Genomic DNA, 27,888 nt, shown 5'->3' with positions numbered 1-27,888 from the left:
TCTCTGCCATCTTGCAGATGTTATCACAAAAGTTTTCATCAAATTTTACACAAAAACTATTGTGGCACTTGACCACCATACTTTTTTATAAAAATGGTGTTTGTAAACATGGTCATCACTTTTATTAAACTGATCTAAATTTTATGGCAAGTTCATTTATTGTGCAACTTCTAGGATGAACCTATCACTTTTTAAAAGAAGTTTCCAGACTATAATTTATAAAAGCATTGTAATTTGTACTGCTTTATCCTCCTAATAAAATGCTGATTGGTTTTGTGATGTAAGAAGTACTTTGAAATATGTATATCAGTTGGAAATCAAACATAATTCTTCATTAGTTCTAAGATATGAAATTTATGCTAAGGCTTTCAAAGCACAAATGTGTATTTTTGTACATCTCATTTTAATCACATGCAGGATATGAGTTTAAATTTTAGACTATTCTCAGACTATTCAGTAAATAAAATCTAGCAGAACTGCTGATTTTTAACACTGTGCACTCCAGGCTGCAAGCAAGGCTGTCAAAGCCATGGCTGCAGTTAAAGAAGTAGTCCACCTACCCTGTGCTGTATCAAAAATCAAACTGGGTAAAGGAAAAGGGGAAAAAAAGCAAACAGCAGAGATTGCTATGGAAGAATAGTGACAATGCTGTTTACTGCAGGTAGCTTACATATGTGCCAACCTTTTTTGTATGTTTTGTACCAAGTTCTGAAACAAAAGGCAACATTCATAAAATGTATGCGCAGAAGAATGTATAAAAGCTATATTTTTGTTAGAATTGTAACAGATCCTTACTTTTGTCATAGCCAAGGCAGGTTGCTGTGTATTAAAATGCCGCATCATGTGTATTTGAAGAATGGTGTTTCTGGTGAAGCATGGTTATTCATTCTTTCCTATTATCTATGGCAACATTCTTCAGTGGATATTTTTATTCAGAGAAGTTGAACCTCTTTTTTAATACTGTATACTGTTTGCTTTTTCCATTTCTTTACTTAGAACTAGTGCTCTTGGTGGTTGTACCTTAACTATTCTGAACTGAACATTCACTGCAGCTTGCATTAGAAAAAAGAATTTTCCAAGATTTAAGCTTTGTTAATTTAATTTGTTAAATACAGCAACATTGTAAGACCACATCCATGTAAAACATTTAGTTTATAACATTTGTCACACCTCTGTCACACAGAACAAAATGTCAACAGTGGAAGGCATCAAAAAAATAAAATTCTACTTGTGAACCAAAACTGAGGCCAAGGCATTAATACAGAATCAATATATGTGTTGCAGGATCTTGTGTTTCTTCCCACAGTCAGACAAAAAAAAAAAAAAAATTAAAAAAAAAAATTGCGTGGATATAGCAAAACAAATCAGCACAAATTAATCATAATCTGCCAGTTGTGTCATATCTCCTATACTAGTCCAGTTTATACTGTTAGTTTAGTAGTTAGTTCGTTTATACTAACAGCTGCTTGTTTCATACTGTTGTCAGTGCACAGATGTAAAAACAGCCACCTCAGAGTTGTAAAAGTATTAAGAGTAGGTCTGACAAAGATATTTTCTTCCATGATGTGAACACATGGAATTCAGTGTTACTGCAAGGTGGAAAAACATTTAGGCCATCAGTTAAATGTAAAAAGTCTCATCTGGTCACCATAATTCTGCTCACTGCATCTCCCAACAGCAAGTGACAAACTCTCATTTAAGAAAGGAGTAGGATATATATCTATGTCCTCTGTTACACTCAAAGTTCATTTGTAAAACAAGGAACTCAGTACTTTTAAGTCAGCCATCTTTAAAAGAGACCCTTGGGAGATCTACTGCCAATGGAATGTGTCTGAGAACAATGGCACTTTTGATAAATATAAATATTTATACATGCATGTAGGACTTTTTAAAGCTGAATTACATCCCTGTAAAATGCCCATCAAGTTTTGTGACTAGAACTGTTCAGTTAAAAAGGTCTGATTCTCTATCAGGTATTCACTTAACAGCCATCAAATAAAAAGGAAATAGCTGTACTCATGCTAAAAGAAGAGATAACAAAAATATGACCTTCCTTCTCTCTAGTTATAACTGATGATAACAGGAGCCTCTCCAAAAAACCTAATTTTCATAAGCTTTCACTGTAAAGGTGTCACAACAATGTGTACACACAAGCACTATATAAAACCAAATAGTTATTTCGCAATTCAAACAAGGAAAAAGATCCAAAGAGACATTTTATCTCCCCAGCTTCTCCTGGGTAAGCCAAAAATGCAACATCTGCTGAAAGAGACAATCTGAAGCAACGTAGACTTAACATGCTTTCCTCTCTCAAGTTTAATACCATATACCCAAAGGCATGTTATCCTCAGCTGTAATCCAAATGCCTTTCCTACATGAGTCAACAGAATAGCTGGCCTTAGCAAACAACATGCAGCTCAAACTTTAACACTGATTTAACCTCCCTGAATTGAAAGGAGATGGTAATGTAACAATTCTTCCATCTGTTTTGTGGTTTTGAAATATGTTATTTTGAGCTCTATACTCAAGTAACATTAGCTGTACAACCTGACTAAGGTATGGAAAAATTACAACTCAAAATGTTACTGCCCCTCTGCCCTCCATTCCAGAAAACATTACAGTCTCATAATAAGACTCAAGAGGCAAAGGTGGGCTTCTGAGTGGTAGGAGAAAGGAACGTGCCCACTGCTACTGGAGGAAGCAAGTCTAAAAGGCTCCTTGGTTTCTTCTACGAAGCTAGGAGCTTCCTCCTTTTGCTTCTGCTCTTGCAAGAATCTGCTTAGCCCTTTGTTTTAATCGCGCTTACTGCAACCACTGTATCTGAAGTCTGGAATTACAGCCATGTAGTTTCCTGTACTGAAAACAATTATCATTGATTCAAAGGGAAGAGATGACACTGAAAAGACTTATTCTTATATAAGTGTTATCGCACAAGACTTATTCCTACACCATTTAAGTGCTGTATCTTCTGAGTAGACCTGAGGACATAGCACCCTCTTCTACATAGTTTTATGACCACTAAGTTTCCAAACTTTCCCTTTACTCTAGCTCTTCCCTGTTTAAATGGTAATGTACCACTCATTATCTTGTCCTCCCTCATGCTTTCTTTATGTCAGTTCTGGGTTTAACTTTGTTTCATTTTCTGGTTTGTTGTTGTTGGCAGGGAGGGGAGAGAAGGGTTTGTCTGTTGATTAGTTTTTTGCTTTTGTGTTTTTGTTGCTGTGATTTGAGCTTTATATTTTAGTTTGCACTTCTTTCCCTACTCCTGTTTAGCTGCTGTTATCACACTCTTAGTACCTGTGCACTTAACTATTTTTTTTTTTATCCCTGAAATACTATTTACCTTACAAACTTGGTGCAGACTTCTCTGAAGTCAGACTTCAGTTGAGAATTTAGTACTCATATGGCAAAACACAGTTTTACTACTATTGAAATATCAACTCCTACTACTTAAGAAAGGATTTTACATTCTGAAAATGCATGGTAAGGCAAATGCTTTTTATTAGATATAATTTACTTTCATGAATGCACTATGGAAAGACCAAGCTAAACCAATCACACTGCATGCTAAACTTGGTAATGGTGTAATGGTAATGCTACATAAACTCCAGTAATGTAGGCTAATCCGAGTAAAACTACTAGTAAAACTACTACTAGTAAACAGTTTCTGTGTACATCAGTTTGCCAAAAATTAGAACCTGACAAAGTAGCCTTACCTACCTTTTTTCCTTTTCTCACCATTGGTGCAGGATATTACTTCAAATGCAAAATTTCTATTTGAGAATGCTTTCTTTCAGGGTTTCCTGTATATGCACAAATCTGAGCCATCAGTGAAGAAAGTTCAGCTTCTAGAAATAAATTAGATAGAGCAGGAAGCTGCAGATTTCTTCCCATGCCCTCTTCCTGCACACAGCACTGTGGATGCCCTCAACTGCTTTAATTATGATCCATCTAACATATTTCACAATTCTTAATTTTGATATTCACCCATGGAAATTTTAAACATTTGGAATAATATTAGAAACTAATGAGTCATCATTACCTTCAGCCTTTCAAGAGAACCCTATTTCTGCTGACAGAGTGTAACAAAATGCAAAATCCCCCTTTGAGAAAAGTAGCAACTAAGTTCCAATATAACACATGACACGAAGTGTAAGCCCTAATAGTAGTCAGATTCCCAGATTCTTCACACTCATGTTTAAAACACATCCAGTTTACATATATACATCCTGTATTCAAACAATTTAAAGTTTGAGCTGCAAATCACCATTTTGTGCCAATTTTTTAAATAGTGCTAAACTGCGGAGGCTAGATTCTCGTTCACCATCCTTCCACAAAATAATGAGGTGGTCAGCAGAGCATGTAGCCAATCCCAGTTCACCAAAGTACAGGAACATCTGCAATGAAACGACTATTATTACCATGATGCTTGCATGAGATGGTCAGCTTGCTTAATTATTTAGTGTATAGCTGGACTAAACAAATATATGTATCTGAAATGGCTCTGCTTATAAATAGGAATACAAAATTACATACTGTATGTTAGAAATGCCATAAAATTGCTACACAAAAACAAACTCTTTAGTCACTTCATACTGAAAGATCTCCATCTAAAAAAAGCAGTGAAGCCTTACAGATAGTGAAGTTAAAGGACAGAAATTTAAGAAACTTGTTTCAAGTCAGCAGTAGAAGAGTGAATGACTTGCACAAACTCTGATCTGGTTTCTTGGGAACAGAAGTGTTCTGTTCACTGGGTACACTGTCCCCTCTTCCCCCTACAACACAGTAGAGTGCCAGCAGCAGGCCTAGAAAGATCAAAGGACAAACAGCTGTGACAGACACATGCCTAGTCACACAGAGGAAGTCAAACAAGCAAGAAACACAATACTGAAGGGAAGTACAGCACCAGAGGAAGGATTTTGCAAGACCAATGGACCTGAAAAATCATGAGTTAACCCCCAACTTCTGAGATCATCACAAGACTGCCTAAAATTAACCACTAACTGCAGTTCAACATGACAGCCAATGGAACCAGTGATGTCACTATGGCATGTCACAATGCCTTAATTCTTCAGTTTGTTAAAGGGATCTGTCTGGGGGAAGCATTCAGGACAAAGCCTGCCTGCCCTGGGAATGGTCACTTAATAGCTACAGGGTTGCAGTAGACATAGTCTGCCATGTCCTCATCTTGGCCATCACATTTCACTACTCAACATTTTCTTCCTCAGCAGCTCCCATCTTCACAGAGTTTAAAAAACTCCAGAATTTTCCATATGTAGAAAATTTCAGGAAATCACACCCACCATCATCTCCATTACTCCTTTGCTCTGCATCTCAGCCAAGACCCCATGTATGCCTCTCATCTTCTTTGTGTCCCTTGCTGAATTCCGCACTATGTCCTTTTGCTTAGATAGCAACCTTCCAAGTAGATAAGACCCCCTCCAACAGAAAGATGGCAGAAAGGGAAAGAGAGCCTTGAAGAAATCCCTTTAGCAGAAAGGTTCACCTTAGCTATTAAAGAAAAGCTTTCAGGTTTTAGCAGCAGCAGTCTGAAATCCAGTCTGTCTCATGAATGCTTGTGAGCAAAGCTACTCCAGAACCACACCATCCCCTTCTAGCTGGCCTTCTCCCTGCTCCTGCCAAGAACCTATGTAGAAGTCCACTGTAACAAAGTGCTTTGTTACTCCAATACTTTGTGACAGAAAAGTGTGGAGGGAAAATGCCATTTGAAATGAACACACACTATTTTAGGCAGACAGAAGCATGGAAGCAGTACTGGTGGTACTGCTTAAGTTAAAAGACCTAAAGACCTCCTTAATGCTCACAACACAGAGGGCTAAGAAATTACTCTGTGTGTTTTGGTTCGGGTTTTTTTGGAGGAGCCCTTCTTTAGATTGTGAACTTCAGATGAAATCTGGGTCATGTTCATGGCTCCCTGCAGCTGTATTGGCTGCAGTCTCTAAATGAAGCCAAATAGTCTGTCAGATTATCCCTAGCATTTATGTGAAAACACAGTCCTCAGACATCAGTGAGCAAGTTGCCATTAGAATATGAAGTCAGTGTGTATTAGTGTTTTCACACTGCACTAAAGATACCACAAAATGTGATCCTAGCCTCCAGAGCCAGACAGTCAAAAGTTACAGTTCAAAAAACACTGTCAAATTTATGTTATTTACTAACACGCACTTTTTCTCATTCTTACTAAAGCTGACCTACCTGCACAGCTGATGAATGACCAATCAAGTCACCAACCAGCTCCAAGAAATACACAGGTATATTCTCCTGCATCTTCTTAGCAGCTTGGTTTGCCTGCTTGTTTGTCCTTCCAAATCCCCACATGTTGAAAAAACCTGAGAGGGGAAAGAAACATCTCTTATTTTCACAAAAATCACAAATACAATTTATGTCTTCTAGCTAAAGAGAGAACTACAAAAGCCACAAAAAACTAAAAGCAGGACACTCTGTAAGGCAAAGACAGAAGCACTGTACTGTGCAGCCCTTTAGCCTCTGGATTATTAATCTTGAGGGAAGAAGGAAACATAGCTACTTGTCCAGCTCAATGTAATTTAGAAAACATGCTGAATTACACACCTGGATGAGACAATACACAGATTTAGGAAGAAATACAAGGACTTCCAAAAAGAACTAACCGATCAGCAAAGGCAGATGCAGGGCAAGTTTATGCAGGTGTTTATCTTTGCTCTGCCCGCCTAAATTGTTACTTGTGCAAAGAGCACAAAAATGAGACACCAATCTCTCCTGTGTATGTTCTGCACTACAGCATCTAAATGCTGGCTCATTGCCTCCTTCCTTCAACAAAAACTATCAGCAAATGTGGGGTGCAAAGATAGTATTCCACATGTTTAGATTGCACAAAAGTACATAGCCACAGCCCCCAGAACTGTGTAACAGTACTGACACAAGTAAGGAGGTTGGGTTCTGTTGACAATGCAGTTCAGACTTCATTCCCAATCCTTCCCTCAGCCCTATCAGCACATAAAACTAGAATTGTGCTAAACCATGGCCCTGGTACAAAGGAGATAACTGGTGAGATGAGCAGCTTCTCAGGGAATCCCTAGAATAAAAAGAGTGCAAATCAACAGCAATATCTCCCTAAGGTTTTTTCCAAACACCTGGATTCATAGAAGATATAAATTTCTAATGTGAAACCAAATACCACTTGTCACTATGCAGATCAGCACCAGCAATGCTGAAGACAGAATATTCCTGAAAAAGTGTTTCTAAATCAACCCAGACAGCAAAAATACATTTTCAAAAGTCACCAACAAGAGATGAATAGCTAAGTAAACAAGACACACCCAGAAAATTATTCGCACCTTGAATAAAAAAATTCCTACAGAAAAGCAACAGTCTGTTGCTGTTCCCAGTCCTTGATATGAACTATACTGTCCAGAACACCTGTCAAAGACCACAACTGCCAGTGTGCAGGGGAGCTTGGTCAAAGAGTAGCAAGTACTACAAAGGACCTGTCATTACTCAAGCATAAGCAGGAAATACGCAGGTGATGGAAGCAGGGTTAGGCCATTTGAAATTAATATAGAGAGGCTGTAAGAGTAAGTAAAAATGAGACAAGGAAGGCCAAGACCCATCTGGAATTAAAACTGGCCAAAGGTGCCAAAGACAACAAGAAAGGCTTCTTCAAATACATCAAGAACAAAATGAAAACTAAGGATAATGTGGGCCTGTTCCTAAATGGAGGGAGGGACCCCGTAGACCAGAATGCAGAGAAGTCAGGTACTGTACTTTGTTTCAGTCTTCAGTGCCAAGATCAGCCATCAGTATTCTCAGATATTGATAGACAGTAAGGAATGTTAGAAAGAAGACTTTCCCCTGGTCAAGGATGATTAGGTTAGAAGCCATCTAGGCAAACCTGACAAGTCCATGGGCCCTGAGTGAATGCATCCACAAGTGCTCAGAGAGCTGGTGGACACCATTGCAAAGCTGCTCATGATCATCTTTGAAAGGTCATGGAGATCAGGAGAGGTGCTGAGGACTGGAAGAAAGCAAATGTCACCCTGGTCTTCAAAAGGGGCCTCGGAAAGGAGGAGGACCGTGGAAACTACCAGCCAGTCAGTTTCACCTCAATCTCGGAAAGTAACAGAGCCCTTCATTCTGGAGACCATCTCTATCTATATGGATAACAAGATGATGATCAGGAACAGGCAGCAATACAGTTCAATAAAGGTAAGTCATGTTTGACCCATCTAATTGTCTTCTACAATGAAACAATTACTTGGAAGGATGAGGGGAAAGTAGTGGATATTGTCTACTTGACTTCAGCAGGGATTTCAACGTTGTCTCCCAAAACAACCTCATAGACAAACTCAGGGATATGGGCTGGATGAATAGACAGTGAGGTGGATTGAGAACTGGCTGAACAACAGATCCCAGTGGGTCAAAATCAGTGGCACAGTTGGAGCCCTGTCCCTGGCAGGGTCCTCCAAGGTTCAATACTGGGCCCAGAACTGTTTAACTTGTTCATCCTTGAGGTGGATGAACCTGCCTCCTCAGCACTCAAATTCACTGAGAACACAAAGCTGTGAGGAATGGCCAACACCCTGGAGTGCCATGCAGCCCTTCAGAAGGACCTCGGAAGTTGGAGAGATGGGCAGAGAAGAACCATCTAAAAGTCAACAAAGGCAAATGAAGGGTCCTGCACCTGGGGAGAAACAGCCTCAGGCACCTGGGGCTGACCTGCTGGGGAGCAGCTCTGTGGAGAAGGACCTGGGGTCCTGGTGGACAAGAAGCTGTCCATGAGCCAGCAGTGTGTCCTTGTGACCAAGAATGCCAATGATATCCTGGGGGCATTAGGAAGAGCATTGCCAGCAGCTGGAGGGAGGTGATCCTGCCCCTCTACTCAGCCCTAGCAAGGTCTCCCCAGGAGTGCTGTGTCCAATTCCAGATTCCTCAGGATGAGCAAGCAGGTCAAGCAGAAGTCTGCAAAAATAATGAGAGGACTGGAGCATCTGGATAGGCTGAGGACATTGGACCTGATCAGCCTTGAGAGGGGACCTCATCAATGTCTATCAATATCTGAAGGGAGGTATCAAAACAATGGACCAGGCTCTTCTCAGAGGTGAGTAGTAGGACAAGAGGCAGTGGGCACACTGATGCACAGAAAGTTCCACCTGAATAAGAGGAAGAACTTCTTTGCTGTGTGGGTTACTGAACACTGGAACAGGTTGCCCAGAGGTTGTGGAGTCTCCCTTGCTGGGAACACTCTAGAACCATCTGGACACAATCATGTGCCATGTGGTCCAGGATCGCCCTGTTTGAGCAGGGAGGGTGGACCACATGACTAACTGTAGAACCTTTCAAGCTTATGCATTCAGTGATTCTGTGAATGTCTGTACTTGGGCAAATTGCTACCTGTAACACAATAAACCAGCTCTGAGGACTGCAGTGCCCAGAGGCAGCATGTGAGTTTGGATACAGCTCCAAACTAAGTCCCAATATAATTCCAAGTTCAAAGAGGAGATGTGGAAAATGCTTTTTTTTGCTGCCAGCTGCTTATCTGCAAGCTTTCATCACAAGGTCCTGCAACTATTTACTCTTATATGGTATAGAATTCAGTACTGTTTGGTACAAGGAGGAAAGGATCAAGGTCTGTCAGCTCTTTTTTTTTTTTTCTAACCAGCTCATCCAACTGTAAACTGTAAGTAAGCTTTATGGCACAGAATTGCTTCAGCTGGACCTTCTATCATCCCATATCAGATCTCAGAGGACTTGAACATCCACTCTTCAGTTTCCCTCCCGCACCTGTAATCAGTTGGTTAAACAGAAGACATTATCTCTCTTTACAAAGCCTGAAAGCTTCTCTATTCCTATATGGTGAATACTGGATTTTTAAATGTTCCTTTCACTCCCCACTACTAGCAAACCTGTTGGAACTGGTTCAGCTGGCAGCTGCTGCTTTTCTCTGAGTTCCCAAATGCGCACACTGCCATCTTCTGAACAGGAGATCAGCTGCCTGTAAAAACAGTTGATAAGCAACACTAGCATGCATACTTACCTGTGCAAATCACCTTGTGATGCTTCTATGAGAGACAGTAAGTGCCCCAGGTTCCATAAAAGTTTACTAGAACTCTCAAATGTAGCAGGGTGTACAGATGTTCCACAGAAAACAGAATTCATTATAGCAGAACAAAGTATAACAGCCATTTAGCATAAGTGGAAAAAAATAAACCTTTTCAACTCCATATTAAAAGCATACCACTATGTAAACCAAAACACAACTAGTCTAGACTCTGCAAACACAGTTCCTCTAACTGGTTTCTTTAAGTTTACTTTCACTAAGCAAAACCCTATTATTTCTTACACAAAAATAATGAAAGGAAAGATTTTCTGTTTCATTACACATTAAGAACAGCTAGAATACATGCATTTACAAGACCAAGGCCTCAGTTTTTATCTTCTGGCAGATTTTGCCCCATTGAACAAGAACATAACAGGATCTAATACTATATCTATAGTATATTACAGCATATACATATATATGCAGTAACTTGTCCAAGTTGGCTGTCAAAACAAGTTCCAGCTCGAAACTCTGCACTAAGAAACAAAAACTGCAAGTTATTAATTTTTGTTAAAACATTTCAAGTGTTATAAAATATTTAATGAAAAATATACTCTGAATGTGCTATATGCCTTTGCTTTCTAGAAGTAAAATGCCATTAAGCTATATTTTCACAATACAAACAAAAGTGCTTCATCAAATCTGATTTTGAAAATAGCTGAGATATTTTCAGCCTGTGTATATACTGGAATATAGGCTTTCCCACTGAATTACAATGACAAATTTTCCAAAATCAGATAAACAAACTCTACCTAATAAAAGCAGCTCAAACTGAAAATCAAGTCCCTGCCCTAGAAATCCGATGTAGCTTTGCAGTCTGTCTCTAGTCACCCTTCCAAGTATTGCTTTTCTTTATTGCATTAACAAAATGTACTATGTTTTTTGTACCTATTTGGAAGCTTCTCAATGTGCAGCACAGAGGAGTCATGAGCAGTTCTCTGGCAAGCAATCACACGCTTCATTTGAAGATTATATACGTATATGCCTTTCCCAACAGCAGCAAACACACACTGGAAAGAAAATTCAATAGAACAACTTACAGAAACAGATACTGAAGGATCACCTTGCATATAATGGATTTCCAATGATACTATGACCTAGCTTGTTTCTGTCCTCATGTTACTGCTCTATCCCAAACATATGAAATTAGCAAGTTATAAAAAGAGATGGATTCTTAAAAAGTAAATGTGGGATATAATCCTATATTCTAAGCAGTAATTTTATGTCAGTATTTTTATCCTGTTCCTCACGACTAAGCAGAAACTAAGGATACCAACCAATAAATACACTTCCTTAGCACTGTTTCCTAGTTTTGAAAACCTGTACTACCCCATTTGTTTCTGAATCATGTTTCGCCTACAAGCTCAGTCAAACTAGACAAGTGTGTTTTCTCTACCTACCAACTACCAAGTCTGGAAAACAGAGAAAATATATATTTTACACTATTTTTTTAACATGAAGAGCAGTGTTCTGCTTTGAGATAGCATGGAACAAAACATCTTAGACAAATACATTTCTGCACCACACTTTAAGCTCCTTAAGGAGCTTTACAACACAAACAGCACTTCCTTAAAAGCACCTCCTACTTTGGTATGTAACAATAGAACCACATTTTCTTCCCATCAGTCAAAACTCTCACAATGGAAAAAAAAAAAATCACACCTATTTATTTACTTTCATGAATGGAAGACAGCAGCCTGAGATTTCTCATTGAATGTTTTGAAAACTTCTGTCCTTCCCCAAATTCTTTCCTACTCCTTTAAATCACATCACATGTAGCTTTCAAGCAAGTGTTCTGAAGCCAAATTACAGAACTTATCCTAAACAAAATTCATTTTTTGCTCATTGTAGAAATAAGCATTGACAACAAAACCACTGGATATCCCATGTTAAAGGGCAATCACATCTTTTTCAGCCCTTCACATCCCACAATATTCTCTCACCAGGGTTTTAGGAAAGTTCTATTCAGAAACAGGCAAATGCATCAGGTGACTGTTTGGTCCTTACCCTATATTCAGGCTTTTCCACAGCTTTTATTTTGTTACAGCTTATATATCTGAATCCATTTCCAAGAATCTCTTTCTTAATCATTCTCAATAATGGACCTACATGCCCCAAACAAAATCCCACTGTATCTCAAAAATGAAAGATCTTTTATTTTGCCACATTAAATTTGTGAAATGTTGGTAACATTTCACAAAATTAAATATCAACCTGAGTATTTTTAGTGTTTGCTGTATGATAACTTAGTTCTAGCTGAATACTCTGACCAAGAACTTATCTCTAAAGCATGACTATAGTAGACAGGATCTTGGGAACATTCGAGTATACAATTCTGTATAGTCCATCTGAACAGAAAGAGCAATACTGATTTACATAGGCATATGACTGCTCTTAAACAGTAACCCATAGTATTCTCATAGTAACCTCATCTATAACTGCTCAAACAGGTGCATTACTGGGAAAACTGTATTTCCAGAAGCTGGAATGCAAAAGATGCATGCCATTAAAACACACACCCATTTTTACTTTTCTCTAGTGGTATTTTAAACAAGTAATAAATCTTTGTTAGTCAAAAAGAAATGATATTGTGACAGTCCATTATGTTAGTTTCCATACCATCAATATATTGAACCCTTCGTATAGGTCAACAGCAAATATTTTATATAAAAACCATTGACCATATGAAATAGCTGTGCACATTTAAAAGAAGCCTCTTATATTATAGCAAGGAAACTGAAAATATAAACCACTCAGTCTTCTGCAGTAAGATCATCCTAACTTACTTAAAGCAATTTACTCTGAAACTTTTTACCTCCTCATCAGATGTCAAGTGTTGAACTGAAGTTTCATGTGGGCTTTGGGATAACTTTATTTCTGGTTGTACATCTGGATGGACAGTGGAGTCCCAGAAGTTGCACTCAGATGCCTGCTTTGTCCAGTCAAGTGCATCCCAAACTATTAACTCACCTATGTGAGAACCTGTCACAAAAGTCAAATCTGAAGGGGAAAAAAACCACACATAAAAATCACATGATATTAAAAAAAAATAAATTTCACACAAAGCTAAAACCCTAGAAAGGGAAGACAGCCCATTTATGTGTTAACCTGTGTAGAATGTACAGTGCATAGTTGACTGGACTAAAACCTCTCTCTTTGAGTAAATATTCATCTAATTACCTAACATCGCTCAGACAAGTGCTCATGTAAAATTAGAATTAGGAAGGAGACCATTCACTGGCCACAGTGCACAGCACAGAGTTGTAAAGGCAAGGAACACCACCGGAAGTTTGTACAAATATTTGAACTTCATTTCTACCTACAAAGCCCTTCTATTCCTTGGGGAAGCATCCCCCAACATTCCCCAGACACAACAAAGTACGTCTTTGCCATAAATAGAAATAGTGATCACAAATTAAATGCATGAGTTAATGGCAATATTGAAGTAGCTGCTCATGACTCTGTTCATCACACGGGGAAACTCCTACAGCAGTATTTAATGCAGATAGCATCTTGCCTTTTTAAGCCAAACACTGTGTGCCTTCCATAATCAAAATGAAGAAAATAATGGCAACAGTTAAGCTCAGAAACATGTACAACAGAACCCAAGTTTTCTTTTTTCCAGCCTCTTGTTACCTCTGTAACACAGCCCCTTTGTGCCAGCCAGGGAGACACACACACAATCAAGGACAGATAAATAAACACTCTCTACCCCACCAGCCTTTTCCTGGCTGTGGGGTTGCTCCATTAAAAAAAAAAAAAAAAAAAAAAAGAAAGGGAAGAAAAGAGTAGAACGGGCTAATACTTGAATACTTGCTGCAGAGCAGACAGAATTCCAGCTATTAGTTCAGTATTACCCTAATGAGCAGCATAGATCATATCAGCTTCCAGACCCTCTCTACAGAGGATCTATATGCAGGCTCACATTTGCACAATCAGAATCTCCAGTTATCTTAGGACTACAGCTTCAAGAGACGTGGCATTGCATATCCCATTTTAAGAATAAGAAGAAACAAGACAAAAAAAAAGTAGCATTTTTAACTTTCACAATAGAAAGACCAAGAGTTCCATTTACATCAATGACATTGACTCTTTTACATTACAACTCGTCTGGTTTCATTTCATTGTCAAACCACAAACAAAGGAATTATACTTTGTCATATCACTATTTTTGCAGCTACACAAAAAGGTACATTCACTAGTTACTAAGTTTCACTCCAGTTAAAATTTTGTTTCAAATAAAAACTCTATAGATGAAATATCCCACTGGTAACTAACAAAACCAGTAATACTATAAAATTACTCTTACCATTAACACTGACTAATGATGAAATGTTATCCTGATGGTCAACAAGGCGCTTTACTTCAAGGATATTCCAACCTTCAGACCCACTGTTGGAAGCACTCAGCCTAAAAATTACTTCAAAGATAGAAAAATTGTCTAAATACGATTTTTCATTTGGGATAGGATGGAACTATGTCTAAATAAAACAACATTTTCAGAGACACAAATTAAACATTTTAAGTGAGACCATATAAGAGCCACTTATAATCAAAAAACAGGAAGCACATATTTCAGTGTTAACATTAAGGCCTCCTAACCACAGCAAATACAGGATAAAACACTTCAGCCTAGTAACTCTGAAATTCAGAGAATTGGTCAACACCAGAAGAGAAAAGTATCAGACATCTTTATGGAAAAGTTACTAAAAGTAAAACGTGTTTTCTTGAGTACTTAGCTGTCTAAAACATTAATAATCAAAAGCAATGCAATATCCTCTAGTAAGGCAACCAATATTGTCAGAAATTAAGACTTTATTTTAATCAGTTGGAATTTCTTTTCTATCTCAAGGGTACTATAAAAACTACTCATTATACTTGGATAGTTAAGAGATCATCAATACCTCATACTTCAGATCCCAGAATAAGGAGGCTCTAGAGAATTTGGGTATCTGACAGCTCAGGTAAGCAGAAGAACAAATGTCAATTGCCATAATCAGATCTGGACTGGTGGCACTAGCACTGAGGGCTCAGAACACTGAAGGCTCAGAAGGGCTCAGAAGGGACAGAAGAGCTCACCAAGCCAATCTCTGTCATTTATCATCAGTCCTCATATACCAGGAAGGTCCCAGTCAAATAGAGGTTGGCTAACGTGACGCCCATCTACACGACTGGCTGTAGGAGGACTGAGGGAACCACAGGCCTATCAGCCTAACCCCAGTGCCAGGTAAAGTGATGAAACAAATTATCATGAGTGTGATCACATAGCACATACAGGACAACCAGGGAATCAGGTCCAGACAGCTTGAGTTTAAGAAAGACGGGTCCTGCTTGACCAGCATGAGCTGGTGGGTGCCAAGGTGGCCAAGAAGGCCAGTGGCATCCTGGCTTGTATCAGCAACAGTGTGGCCAGCAGGACCAGGGCAGTGATTGTCCCCTTGTATTCCACACTGGTGAGGCCACAACAGCAACACCTCAAGTTATCTGTTCAGTTCTGGGTCCCTCATTAAAAGAAAAACATTGAGGTGCTGGAGTGTGTCCAAAGAACACCAACAGTGTTGGTGAAGGGTCTGGAGTACAAGTCTTATCTGAAGAGAGTTTGGGTTGTTTAGCATGGAGTAAAAAGAGACCTTATCACTTCCTACAACTACTTGAGAGGAAGTCGTGGCAAAGCGGGCATTGGCCTCTTCTCACAGGCCACAAGTCACGGGAGAAAAGGAAGTGGCCTCAAGCTGTTCAAGGGGAGGTTCAGATTGGACATCAGGAAGAATCTCTTCACTGAAAGGGTAGTTAGACATTGGAATGAGTTGCCCGGGTATGTGGAGGAGTCAGCATCCCTGCAGGTATTCAAGAAATGACTGGATATGGTACTTAGTTCTATGGCAGTTTGCATGGTGGTGATTAGTCAAAGCTTAGACTCAATGATCTTGGAGGTCTTTCCCAATCTTACTGATTCTATGATTCTAAATATAGAAAAAAATTTGTTTTGTTTGTCATGCATGTTTCCAAAAAATTCTTGAGTAAGATTAATATAGTCTCCTCTTTGTCAATGGTAAAAGAAAAAATGTTGCTGACTACACCCTAATACCATTTACTTTTCCTATACAATTTCAGCTGAGTGCTCTTCACACATATCTCTGATAAGCAGCTGTTATGGAGGAGAACGAACACCGGAAAATGCAAGATACTCACTTAGCTCTTTGCCAACTGCTGCTGCAACACAATTTTTGGGCAATTCAACCAAAGCACTGATGCCTTTGAAAAAAGGGGGGAAAGGACATTGATTGATCACAAGAAAACACAACAAACTGCTAATTCCTTATTAATAAAGTTCTTAACAATTTTCTTTCCACTTATCAAAACCAAAGTCTATTGCCTGAAGTTAAATGGCATCAGAAATGAACAGATTATCTCTAACAGAGGTAAGGTCAGGAGTTTTGGTCCTGAATCAAGCAGAATTCTGAACATCAAACTTGTGGTGAAGCTGAAATTAAATGATCTTTTTATTTTAAATACAATTAAGATATTTATATTCTAATGCTGGACAGTATTAAAAACACCATGACAATTATTGTAGCTCTAAATACAGGCAGTATCAAAATTAGATACTGATATTACCACAAGTATGTACAATTCTAAAACAGTGTGCAGAGTAAGACAAAGAAGAATAAAGCACATGATAAAATACCCAGCTTGCTATCATCTGCTTTCATCCTGCACAGAATTTCCCCACCCTGAGCCAAAGCACCATTAGAGGAAAATTCCCCAAGGAATAAGCAACCTCTTTCTCCACAAGGGAAGTCAGAGATTAGGACAGAAAAGAGGGTCCATGCCACACATTCTGTTGATTCCTTGTACCAAAGTTTCAAATAGCACTTCATACTAAGCATCACAGTCCAACTGGTATTTAGCATGATATTTCATACGGAACCAAAAGAAGTATTAATATCCTCAAGGATTCAGAAGGCTTTGTCTACCACTACTTTATTCTATGACAAAAATAAGGCCAATATCAATTCCACTTTTGAATGTGATTCACAGCTTTGTAAGCATCTTGGTAAAGTACAGCAATAACATGCAAAATTTTCTTCACATGGACAGATAATATAGAAGTTTATTAACAGAAAAGCATGATTGACAGTGATTTCTGATTATTATATTCCTATCAAAACATGCATTTGAGTACTGATTCTTAACAATAAAAAAGTAATCTTTACTGCTCTGCTATTACAAAGCTGTACTTAGAAATATAATAAAACTCCCAATCAATCACACAAAAAGCCAGTCAAAGGATCTGGTACATGTTACAGCAAACACATAAATCAGCATCTGAGCTCCAGCCCTGTAGTCCAAGATAATGTACAGTTACTGAGATCTGAGATGTTCTAAAATTCACACAGCACAGAACATTAAAAGTGGTCTTAATTTGGAAACTATTAAATTTGACATTTAAAAAAATAAAGAATGGCTCTAATACATAATGTTATCATTAGAATTATAATGAATTTGCCAAGTTGCTTTTGCATCATTATACAGATAAATTTTACTTGCACTTTAACAGCCATAATGAGTCATTTCCATTTTTACCTGCATCAGTAAGATGACTGGTCTTACACAAGAGATCTAATTTTTGGTTCCAAACACATAGATCACTCCCTCCAGACAACCATACATTCAGTCTTTGAAGAACTGTCAAACACTGCAGAACAAAAATCAGATATATGTCTCCTGCAAAAGTTCTTCAGGGAATTTCTCAGTCAAATGATCATGCGCTTTTCATTAGATAAATCTGTAAGTACTATGAAATACACTATCAAGGTCTCTAAGAAATACATATTTAATTATGCAATTTTTCATCAACAGCGCAAAAACTTTAAATGTCGTAGGTCGCCTTTTCCAACACAGTAATAAAACCAAGTCACAACACTACCTTTGATCTACCTCCCCTCAAAAAGAAAACTGAGACATTAAGAGATCCAAAACCAAATTAAGAATTATACCCACTTCTCAGCCATTCATTATGTACCTATTCTTAAATAAAGCAATGCCATTCATTCTAACACACCTGCCCACATGACTCGAGACATAATAGCTTAATGTATAAAACAAAACAACAGACATTCATAGGGTTTCCTCAGTACCTTTACAGTAGAATGGAAACACGACACTTTTTGAACCTGTCTGCCACTAGTGCAGTCCCAAACCTGTCTTTATTCATTAAGGAAACTGAAAGGTTTCTATGTATCATAAATGTAAATGCTGTTTTGGTAACTAAAGGACAGATTAGGAAAGAGGTATGCAGAGACTCAGTCTCCTAAACCCTGACAGTCTTCTCAACATTTGGCCTAAATGATATATTCACAAAGGCCTGTTATGGATTCATTTTTCTGTGGCAAGTGTTGTATCTACATGTGAATAATAACTAGTGAAACCCCTGTGTAATCCAATTACACCAAGTGGATATGGGTAATATTAAAGTTTTGAGATGGGCTATAGCCTGTGTCAGTGCTATCTCTAGAAGTAAAAACAACAAAAAGCCCATAGAATTTTAAATCCTCTCCAGATCAAAGGATACAATAACTGTTCTATCAGCTGATGCTGTTATAATAAAATTCATTTTTTCTTCAGTAACATCTGATGAAGAAAATGGTGCTATAGCTGTAATTTTGTGTGTGTGCCCATGAAGTTCATGAAGTTTTTCTCCAGTCTGAAAAATGAAAACATGGAAAACTAAGATTAAAATAGGAAAATACCTACAGTAGCACAAAATATAGGCATTAAATGACTTTTTAAAGCAAGAATTACTATGGGTCTAAAATCTCCCTTCCTACAGAAATTTCAGGATTTTCTACTTACTACCTTCAGTACTGTTCAAGATGTTAAATTAAGTAACATATTATGAGTAAGTTTAAAGAAGTAGTACATAATGGAAATGACTCTCTGAGTAAAAAACCTCTAAAAGCCATTAAGAACACAATTATGTACTAAACTCATTTAATTTTAAGGCAAATATTGGCTAATCATCCTTCTTAATAAATACTACACCAATTCAGATTTGTTGACAAACCTATACTTGAAAATGGTTTTTTTTTTTAACTATTGGAAAAACCTGACCTGTATTTATGGCCAATCTCCTGCCAGAATTATTTACTATGCACATTGTCTATAGATTCAAGTGGGTGCTTTAGACAACTACAGCTACTTCTACTAACATTTTAGTTAAATGGCAAAACCCTACAAACAATTATGCAGAAGCAAATTAGCATTTTAAACACACAGCTAAAATACAGGGTAATTTTAACTGCAAACTTCTTGACAGATGTGGATTATTGTTTTAAATTAAAAGTGTAAAGATTTGCTTTAACAAACACAATAGAAGTCCTACAGAAGTAGAAAACAGAACTCAATTCATAGAGCTGGAGATCCAAATGAGTTTTAATGTTTACAAGCTGCTCAGAATACTGGGCATATATATTTACACAAATGGGTTTTAATATTAAAATCCCTTTGCTTTTACAAATTATAGAATTATAAATTATAAAAGGCCTTCAAAACCAGCAAAGCACTAGCAGAAAATGCTCAAAAGAAAAGTTTTAAGTCTGTCCTGACCATTATAAATGTGACATAAACTTTTCAGAAGATTTTAAAGAAAATTTCAAGTCTGCAATTTTTGCTTCCTCAATTGAATGACTGATACACTGTAGACCATTCAAACTTCTCACTAAACAATGTAACTCATATACTAGACTTCCTTAACCTAGGTCTAATGCTCATCAGTTCTCTACAGTTTTGTCTGTATGGAGAAACAGCAATAGAGCAAAACAGCAGGTGTCACACTACAGGGCACTATTTGTATGATTAAAATTAATGTCTTATTAAGGTTTTCAAAAGTTGTAAGAAAGTTTTTATCACAGCAAGCAATTAAGGGCATGTTCATGGACAGCATGAAATGTTTAATTCCTACTGACTTTGGCATCTTTGAAATACAATTTTGTGATAGCTCTCCATTAATCAGTCATACTAAAGAGGTATTACTAATAGAGTGACTGAAATGTATTTAAATCTTAAATGTATATAAAAATCCTGGCAAGTTTGGGATCTTGCTACTTTATTTGTTGAGTTACTAGTCAGCATTTCAGCATTTACAGCAAACACAGAACATACTCAAAGAGTAACTAAAGTCCCAACTTAATACACACTTCTGCTTTTAAACAGAAAAACATTTTCAAACAGTAGCTCTGCAGCAATTCTTATTTATTCCGCTTTTTTTGCTCCTAGACATTTCCACCTCTTCTCTACAACCTCTACCTTCTCCAGAGCCACCCCTAAAAAAGACAGCTAACCTGAGCATTCCACAGAAATATGATTCCATCATCTCCTGCAGATGCAAACCTGGAAAAAACCAAACCAAACAAAGAATCATAAGAAACTGAAAACTTCATTATACTGCAATGTAATGGAAAAGCTGTAAATACTTACAGAAGTAAAAATGCTTACAAGATATATCAGATTCAGTCTTTAAAGAATAAACATGCATTTGTAAATCCTAATTACAGTTTCTAAACTCTAATCATATATTTAAATAGGTGATTATCAACATATACCTAATATAAGAACAAGACTTAAGAATTCCAGTAGTGTAATAAAAAAAATCTTCATGTGACACCTCAGTCTTTTCCAGTCATGATCACCATCACCTATAACCTTGTCTGTTTCCTGAAGGAGCAAGGAATGGTCAAATGATCAACAAAAAAATCCATTCTTAAAATGTGTTATGAACTCTGTTTAATTTAATGTGTCAAATGCTAGAGTATTACATTCCAGTTTTTGGAAGACTCTTGCTGAGGCTTAGCTTTCTTTAGTGATCTTCCAATCAATATGAGCTTTACTTCATGTTTAAAAACTACAAGAGCAAAGAAGAAAAAACCCAAAAAAACCAACCAGCTTTCTGTTACATTCATAGAGGATTTATTTAGTATCTTCAAAAACCAATATGAGAAAATTTTCCACTCACTGGTTTTAGCTGAGCCACTGAGAAAACAAGAAAATCCTTCTGTAAAATTCTCACTAAGATGATATTATCTAAAGACCTGAAGCGTGAAACTTGGCTTAGAATAGTTGACAAAAAGCACACAATGGAATAGCTTCAGAAACTAAACAAAAACATTTCAGAAGCTGAGTAACAATACTAGTCTTACTGAAAAAAATCAAGTGAAAAATATTATCATGTGTTTAACAATATAGAAAATACCATATTCTTGAAAATAAAATTAAGAATTACTGCCAGTAACAACTGAAACAACTCTATTAAACTCTTCAAACTCTCAGAATACTAACTAGCTATACAATTCATTCATCCAGATACTATTTCATAACCTATCTTAAACATTGCCACTAAGGCTTTAGTTTTACAATGATTATCATTATTTTAGCTTTAGTAATTTACCTGCCACCAAATAACAAAGCCCAAAATGATAAAAGACTTCTTTTTATATGACTGCATGTGCAAGCTAAGGATACTGTGGTGTTTCTACAAAGATGAATTACACGTATTCAGTTTACATTTGAAAAAAAAACATACTTTGATAAAGGGTTATTTTACTAACTTGTCTGGGAAAAAAAAAAAGACTGAAGAAACCACACAAGATTCTTCCTTTTTTATATGAATCTTCTGGTGGACTACTGCACAGAAAAATAAATGTTATAAAAATGCATGTAACTTTCCTGACATATATTTACATATTTATGACATTTAAAATAAAAACTGGCAAGCTAAAAATCTTCCATGGAGTCTTCTGTGAAATTTTATTTATGTATGTATATAGATATATATAATATTAGAAAATAAGATTCTGTGGGCATTTCTGAACTGGAAGAGACCACTAGCATGGTCTCTTGCAATCAATGTGCATGGGGAGAGAGAGAACCTTCCTTCACAAAACACCTGCTGTACAGTGCAAGGATATAAAACAAACTCTTGACCATGTTAACTTCTTGCAGTGTATTGATGACTATATTACAATTTCCCTTCTGTGTCTAATCTGTAAAAGATATAAATTCCTACAGCTCCTTAACATAGCTAATCTTGCCTATTACTTATGTTCTTAGTCACTTAACATTTTCTGTTTAATTCTCCACAACAGTCAAGAGTGACTACATTTTATGACTGAATAAAGACTCCAAAACCTTACTTTTAAGGCAGAAAATTATTTCTTCTCTTGAAGAATTATGTTAAATTAAAGAACATGCATGGTTTAGAGAAAACTAGAATAGAAACTAGGTTGCAATGTAGAACTAACATAATTCATTCTCTCAGTCACACTTTCTAAGTGACAAAGGTAAATACAATTATTTCATCCTCTTAACCAGTTTTCCAGTTTTTAGATAACTCTGTCCTCAGAAGATAGATAATTTAGTTGTCAGAAGTTACAGATAGAGATTGTCAGGAAATATACAGAAAGGTGCATATAGCTGAAACCTTTAGGACAGAAATAAAGGAATTATCAGGTCTCAAAGAAGTACAGCAAGTTGAACCAGATCAAACTGGAAGACACATGTAATGCAGAGGTTAGGCATATGGTTACTTTTGCTAAGAAGTCATTCTGAATAAAGCAGCTAAAAACTTTAAAACTTGCAAAGCTAAAATTTGCATTCATCAAAGCTCAAGTGAATTTAGTACTATAGCAACAAAAGAAAGTGCAACAAAAGATCAGAAAGAAAGGAAAAGCAACACTTGCTGAAGATGTCATGTTCATTTCTACAGCACAACTGCAGGAGTCTATTACACTCTTTCATAGAACCAGAAGGTAAAACAACAGCTATCCTCAATTCAGAAACATAGAACACATGGATCCTGTCAGAAAGCAGCAGACAGTACTGCATATTGTCCTGTGAGAATCTACGCATGTATAGAAGGCAGCACCCAGACCAGGAACAGACTGAAAAATAACAGATGAATTAGCTAAAAGCAATTCTTAAATAAATCTGTACTGAGAAATGTAACATTATGACCATTACTTTCTCATTAAAGTATGACATAAAAGAGAAGCTAAAAGATATGGTAACACAGTCAGAAAAAGGAGTATTCATCCCTTGACTTAACACCAGTTTTTCCAGCTCTCACCCTCAAAAGTAAAGACAGGATTAAAATGTTACTACATTTTTACAAAGATATTGCCAAGGACATTGTGAAACAATTTGAAATGGCATTTCATACCTGCAATCATCTATTTGAACTAGAAATCGTACTATATCTTGATGGCCTTTCAACACAAGGAGCTCCGTGTAAGGATTCTGTATTTGTTCTTCACCAATAGTCTGTACAGATGATTTCTAAAATTCATAAAAAAGGAAGTAAATTTATTTTGTACTAACATAATTATTTTCATCAGGTCTTTGTAATGTCCAACAATCTACATACAGACCCATGTATAAAGTTTCTGAAATACCATTTTGTCTTAATGAAAATCATTATAAAATATAATTTCCTGTTATTTCATATAAATAATAGGTTTCTATAGAATTTATTTTAAATAACAATATAGCATTTTCTTTTCAACAAAGACATTTTGTACCAATTTAATCACTGATACAGTGAGATGAAAACCCAGTTCAGTTATAGCTGTCATGTGAAGCCACCTTCATGACTCAATTCACCATACATTCAGTTTTTCATTGAATTACACCTCTTACAAAATGGCTGTGAACCTCTCATATCTTTCATCTACTGTTCAATTTTAAAATCCTATATAAAGACAACATATTTAAAACAAATAAGAACAAATGTTGTTCTGTCCCATAATATATAAATCACCCACTGGTATTCTATTCATAAAATACCACAGCAAACTGCTTAAAAACCATAGAGAATGATTCATCATTTTATAGAACAGCATCTGCAATTACCCTCAACTAGACTATTAATTAAAAGAACAATCAATCACTTGGAGCAAGCTGATCACTAGGCAGGGTCAATAAAATACTGCATAAAACTGCATTTTCAAGGCAGAATAGTTCTGCCAATCTCAATCATCATTTTATTTCAAGACAACTATTTTGTAATTAAGATCTTAAACATTCTGAAACAACTTGTCAGACTTTTTTTTTAACCATCTAAATAGCTCAGCAGTTACTCAGTGACAGCACTCCCCTCTAGATTTATTTTACACAGCAGTCAACATCATACTATATCCAACACTGCCCTTTTTTTGAGAACTTCAACAGACTATACATTGTAAAAACAGCAGCTACAGAACACTGTACATCCATCACATGACAGGTGACACCACATGAAAGACAAACATGTCATCCACAGAAACTTGAACTTTTTCTTGCAGGATTAATAAATTATTTTCTATTACTTTGATATTGGAACTATGATGTTATTCTTCAGAAACTAAGAACGACATAGTTAACAGATATGGATGAAAAGAAACCTGTTGTTATTTTAAAAATGAAGAGTTCTTAATTTTTAAATGAAGCTCTTGTGATTTTATCTTGATTTTGTGCTACCTGATGCATTTAATGAAGCAACTGTTCCTCATTTTGCGCAATCACATGAGGACAGCAGTTCCCCTTTAAAATAGTGCAAGTAGAATCTGCATGGCTGTAATAACAAATTAAATAACTTGGAGTTCATCCATTATAAGCTAATCAAAACATTCCTTTAAAAAAATGAGAGTTCTAAAAATCCTAAGGAAATCTCAGTATAGCAATAATACAGTCAGAAGACACACACTCATAAAAAAATCTTAACATCATTCTGAAAAACTCAGAATTTGTATCATTAACACCCCAATTCTACAGTCTGATGTTGCTTCCTATTCAATATAAGATGGTGCCATTTCTTTTGAACAATATGTCTAATCTTAATTCTAACAATGCCTTTGAATACTGAAAGGTACAGTGCATGATAAGGTACTTATATATGAGAACAAAATAACATCTTTTTCCCCAGAAATGTCATACAAGTTATGCTCTCTTCAGATCTTCATTAATATTTACCCAAGTGTTGGGTTACATGAGTGTTCTTTCTCTGAAGAAATCTATTTTTTTATACAAACTACTAACAGGACTCTCCTGTACCAACACCAAGTTTTTGGAGGTAAAAACTAGATACTGATACTAATGGAATCTATTCTCATCATGCATATTTTTATGCATGACCTGTAAGCAACATTACAGTAATCAGAAAAAAAAAATGTTCATCTCAACCTCAAAACTTCCCAAGATGTGAAGCATTTAAAAAGCAGGATTTTCAAAAGCTATTCATGAAAAAAAATGGATACAACAGTACACAGGAATACTGATCTATGGATCATGGAGCATGACAGATTAGCTCCTATGAACCAGGATGCTCCTGCACTGAAGTACTCCCACCACCAGAGTCACCCTGACTAAGACAGACACCATGGCTGGCCATCAACTGAAGAGATTCTGATTCCACAGTTTAAAAAAAAAAAGAAATGGGTAAGGAGAAATTTTCATTTCACAAATTTAGGACAGCTTTGCCAGAGGGCTTCCTCTATTCACCCAGTGCAATGCCACATCTGTCTGAAGTCACAGCACAGCAAACAAACACCGCAAGTCCATAGCCTTACACACTGCTGTGGGGTTTCTTACCTATTGAAGAACTAATGGTGAAGAAGATTATTAAACGAAACAATATTACATCATGTGAGGGGGGAAAGTCTAGGCACTAACCCGCAGCGATACTTGTTCTTCAGATTTTCAGCTGAGAAGCAAAATTATTACTATTATTCCACAACTCTGTCAGAGCAAAACAATGAGAACAAGAGTCCTGTGGACTGGATTTAACTGAGGCATGAATGACAGAATGGAAGAGGCAGGCCATACCTTAATTTATGCTCATGCTTTATTAAATCACAGTATATAAACCAAAGCCAAAGTCTATATTTTGGAGAGGGACACACACACAACAATGCAGTTTTCTAGCGCATCTTAGAAAACTGCATCATATTTCCTATCCTCCTTCTAAAAACAACTGCACACAAACCTGCAAATGTGACTGCAATCCAACTGGCATTTTGACTGATGACAAAAGTCAGAGGTATTTCTACACATCGTCATTCTAACCTGATGCAGACCCAAATTAAGTACTGACCTTTAAAGTCAACCATAATATTGGCATAACTTGCTCATGAACAACAGCTGAAAAGTAATTATTTCCTCATACTTGCCTAGATTACTAAAGCACTAAGTGCATGGAGCGCAGCAATACTTATAATCTTGTTAAATCCATGCTGAGAATTTCAGCAGACTCTTGGAGACATGAAAATTTCAGAAGTCTCTCCGTCTAATCCAGTAACATTACTCTTAATCTGAGCAGCAGCAAGGATGTCAGTGTATACTACACTCCATAACAAAGCATATTTCATGGATGAGGTACTACAAAGAAATGCTGGTAAGCTACTACAAACTACTGTGACACATAAATAACAAGTTATTGCCTATAACTTACATTATCGACCTCAGAGTCCTGAAAGCAGGACTTGCAAGAACTGCATGAAAGCTACACACCATAACTCCCGCAAAGCAGGAGCTTTGCACGGTCATTCTGCTCTTCACAGAATCAACTAGGTTTGGAAAGACGTCTGAGATCGAGCCCAGCCTATGATAAACACACCTAGTCCACGGCACTGAGTGCCACGTCCAGTCCTTAAACACCTCGAAGGATGGTGATGCCACTACCTCCCTGAGCACTCCATTCCAATATCTAATCACTTTTGCAGTGAAGGAATTATTTCTGATGCTCAGCCTGACTCTCCCCTGGTGTGGCTTGAGACTGTGTCCTCATCCTGTCACTGGTTGCTTGGAATAAGACACCAACCCCCAGGGCTACCCCCTCTTTTCAGGTAGTTGGAGAGAGCGACAAGATCTCCCCTGGGCCTCCTTTCCCCCAAGATAAAAACAACCGAGCTCCCTCAATTACTCCACGCAGATTTTGGGGTCCAAGCCCTGCACCATCTCCGTTCCCCTTCTCCCGACACGCTCCAGCACCTCAATGTCCTCCTTGAACTGAGAAGTGCCCCGAACTAGACACAGTCCTTGAGGTTCGCCCCTGTGCTTTCCCAGCTCCCCTGTTTCTCTTCGAGGACGCCCGTAATCCGCTCTATTAGTCCGACTGCCTCGCAGGCCGAAACCCGGCCCGGAGCACGGCCCATGCCGGGACCAAGACCTACCCAGCGGGAAAAGCCGTGGCCCGGTGCATACCGACATCACGGCACCACCAGCCCCAAGCGTAAGGCTCCGCAGGGAGCTGCCTCACCTCCGCCAAGCCCTGCGGCTCCCGGCCGCCGCCGATCAGCCAGCGCAGCATCGAGAGCGGCCCCGGGCCCGCGTCCGGCCCCCGCTGCGGCACCGGCGCGGCGGCAGCTGAGGGACAGGCTGCTCAATCGAGCTCCGCGCAGACACCCGCCCGTCGGCGGGCGGGGCCGGGCGCGGCAGGAGCAGTCGATGGCCGAGCGGGTGCGCCGTGAGGGTCGTCCCGGGTGTTTCTGCGCGGCTTCGTACGGCGGGCAAGTGAAATAGTTACTGGCCTTTTGCCTCTCTGTCTTCCGGCGTCAGAGAAGATTTATGCTATTACCATATTGCGTATTAACACATTACAATTATGTTGTTGGCATTTTATTGTAACCGTCTTCAGCTGTTTCTTAGCGTGGTATGAGCACCAAAATATTTTCTAGTTAACAGATTTCCCTTTTCTATGGCTGTTTCCATCCTCCCTCGCTGAGGTCTTTGATGCTTCTGTCAAAGGATGAAGTGGCAAATAC

At 37.7% G+C, this 27,888-nt stretch overlaps 1 protein-coding gene across 1 annotated transcript; it reads right to left on the bottom strand.

Annotated features, from left to right (window-relative positions):
- Nucleotides 1–474: 474 nt before the first annotated feature.
- WDR41 (WD repeat domain 41) lies at nucleotides 475–27,495 on the bottom strand. The gene is made up of 13 exons (XM_084225109.1): nucleotides 27,384–27,495; nucleotides 23,313–23,428; nucleotides 20,440–20,488; nucleotides 18,672–18,803; nucleotides 18,238–18,300; nucleotides 17,684–17,795; nucleotides 16,289–16,351; nucleotides 14,406–14,516; nucleotides 12,912–13,096; nucleotides 10,985–11,106; nucleotides 9,903–9,991; nucleotides 6,217–6,350; nucleotides 475–4,397 (listed from the first exon to the last, which is right to left on the bottom strand). Exons 1-13 carry the CDS (start codon nucleotides 27,432–27,434, stop codon nucleotides 4,245–4,247), a joined length of 1,380 nt encoding a protein of 459 aa, XP_084081235.1. The 5' UTR covers nucleotides 27,435–27,495; the 3' UTR covers nucleotides 475–4,244.
- Nucleotides 27,496–27,888: the final 393 nt, after the last annotated feature.

This window comes from Fringilla coelebs, assembly GCF_963513975.1.
Source record: "Fringilla coelebs genome assembly, chromosome: Z".
NCBI classification, from domain to species: domain Eukaryota; kingdom Metazoa; phylum Chordata; class Aves; order Passeriformes; family Fringillidae; genus Fringilla; species Fringilla coelebs.
Note: the sequence above shows the minus strand (reverse complement) of the source record. Positions and strands in the feature narration are given on the sequence as shown.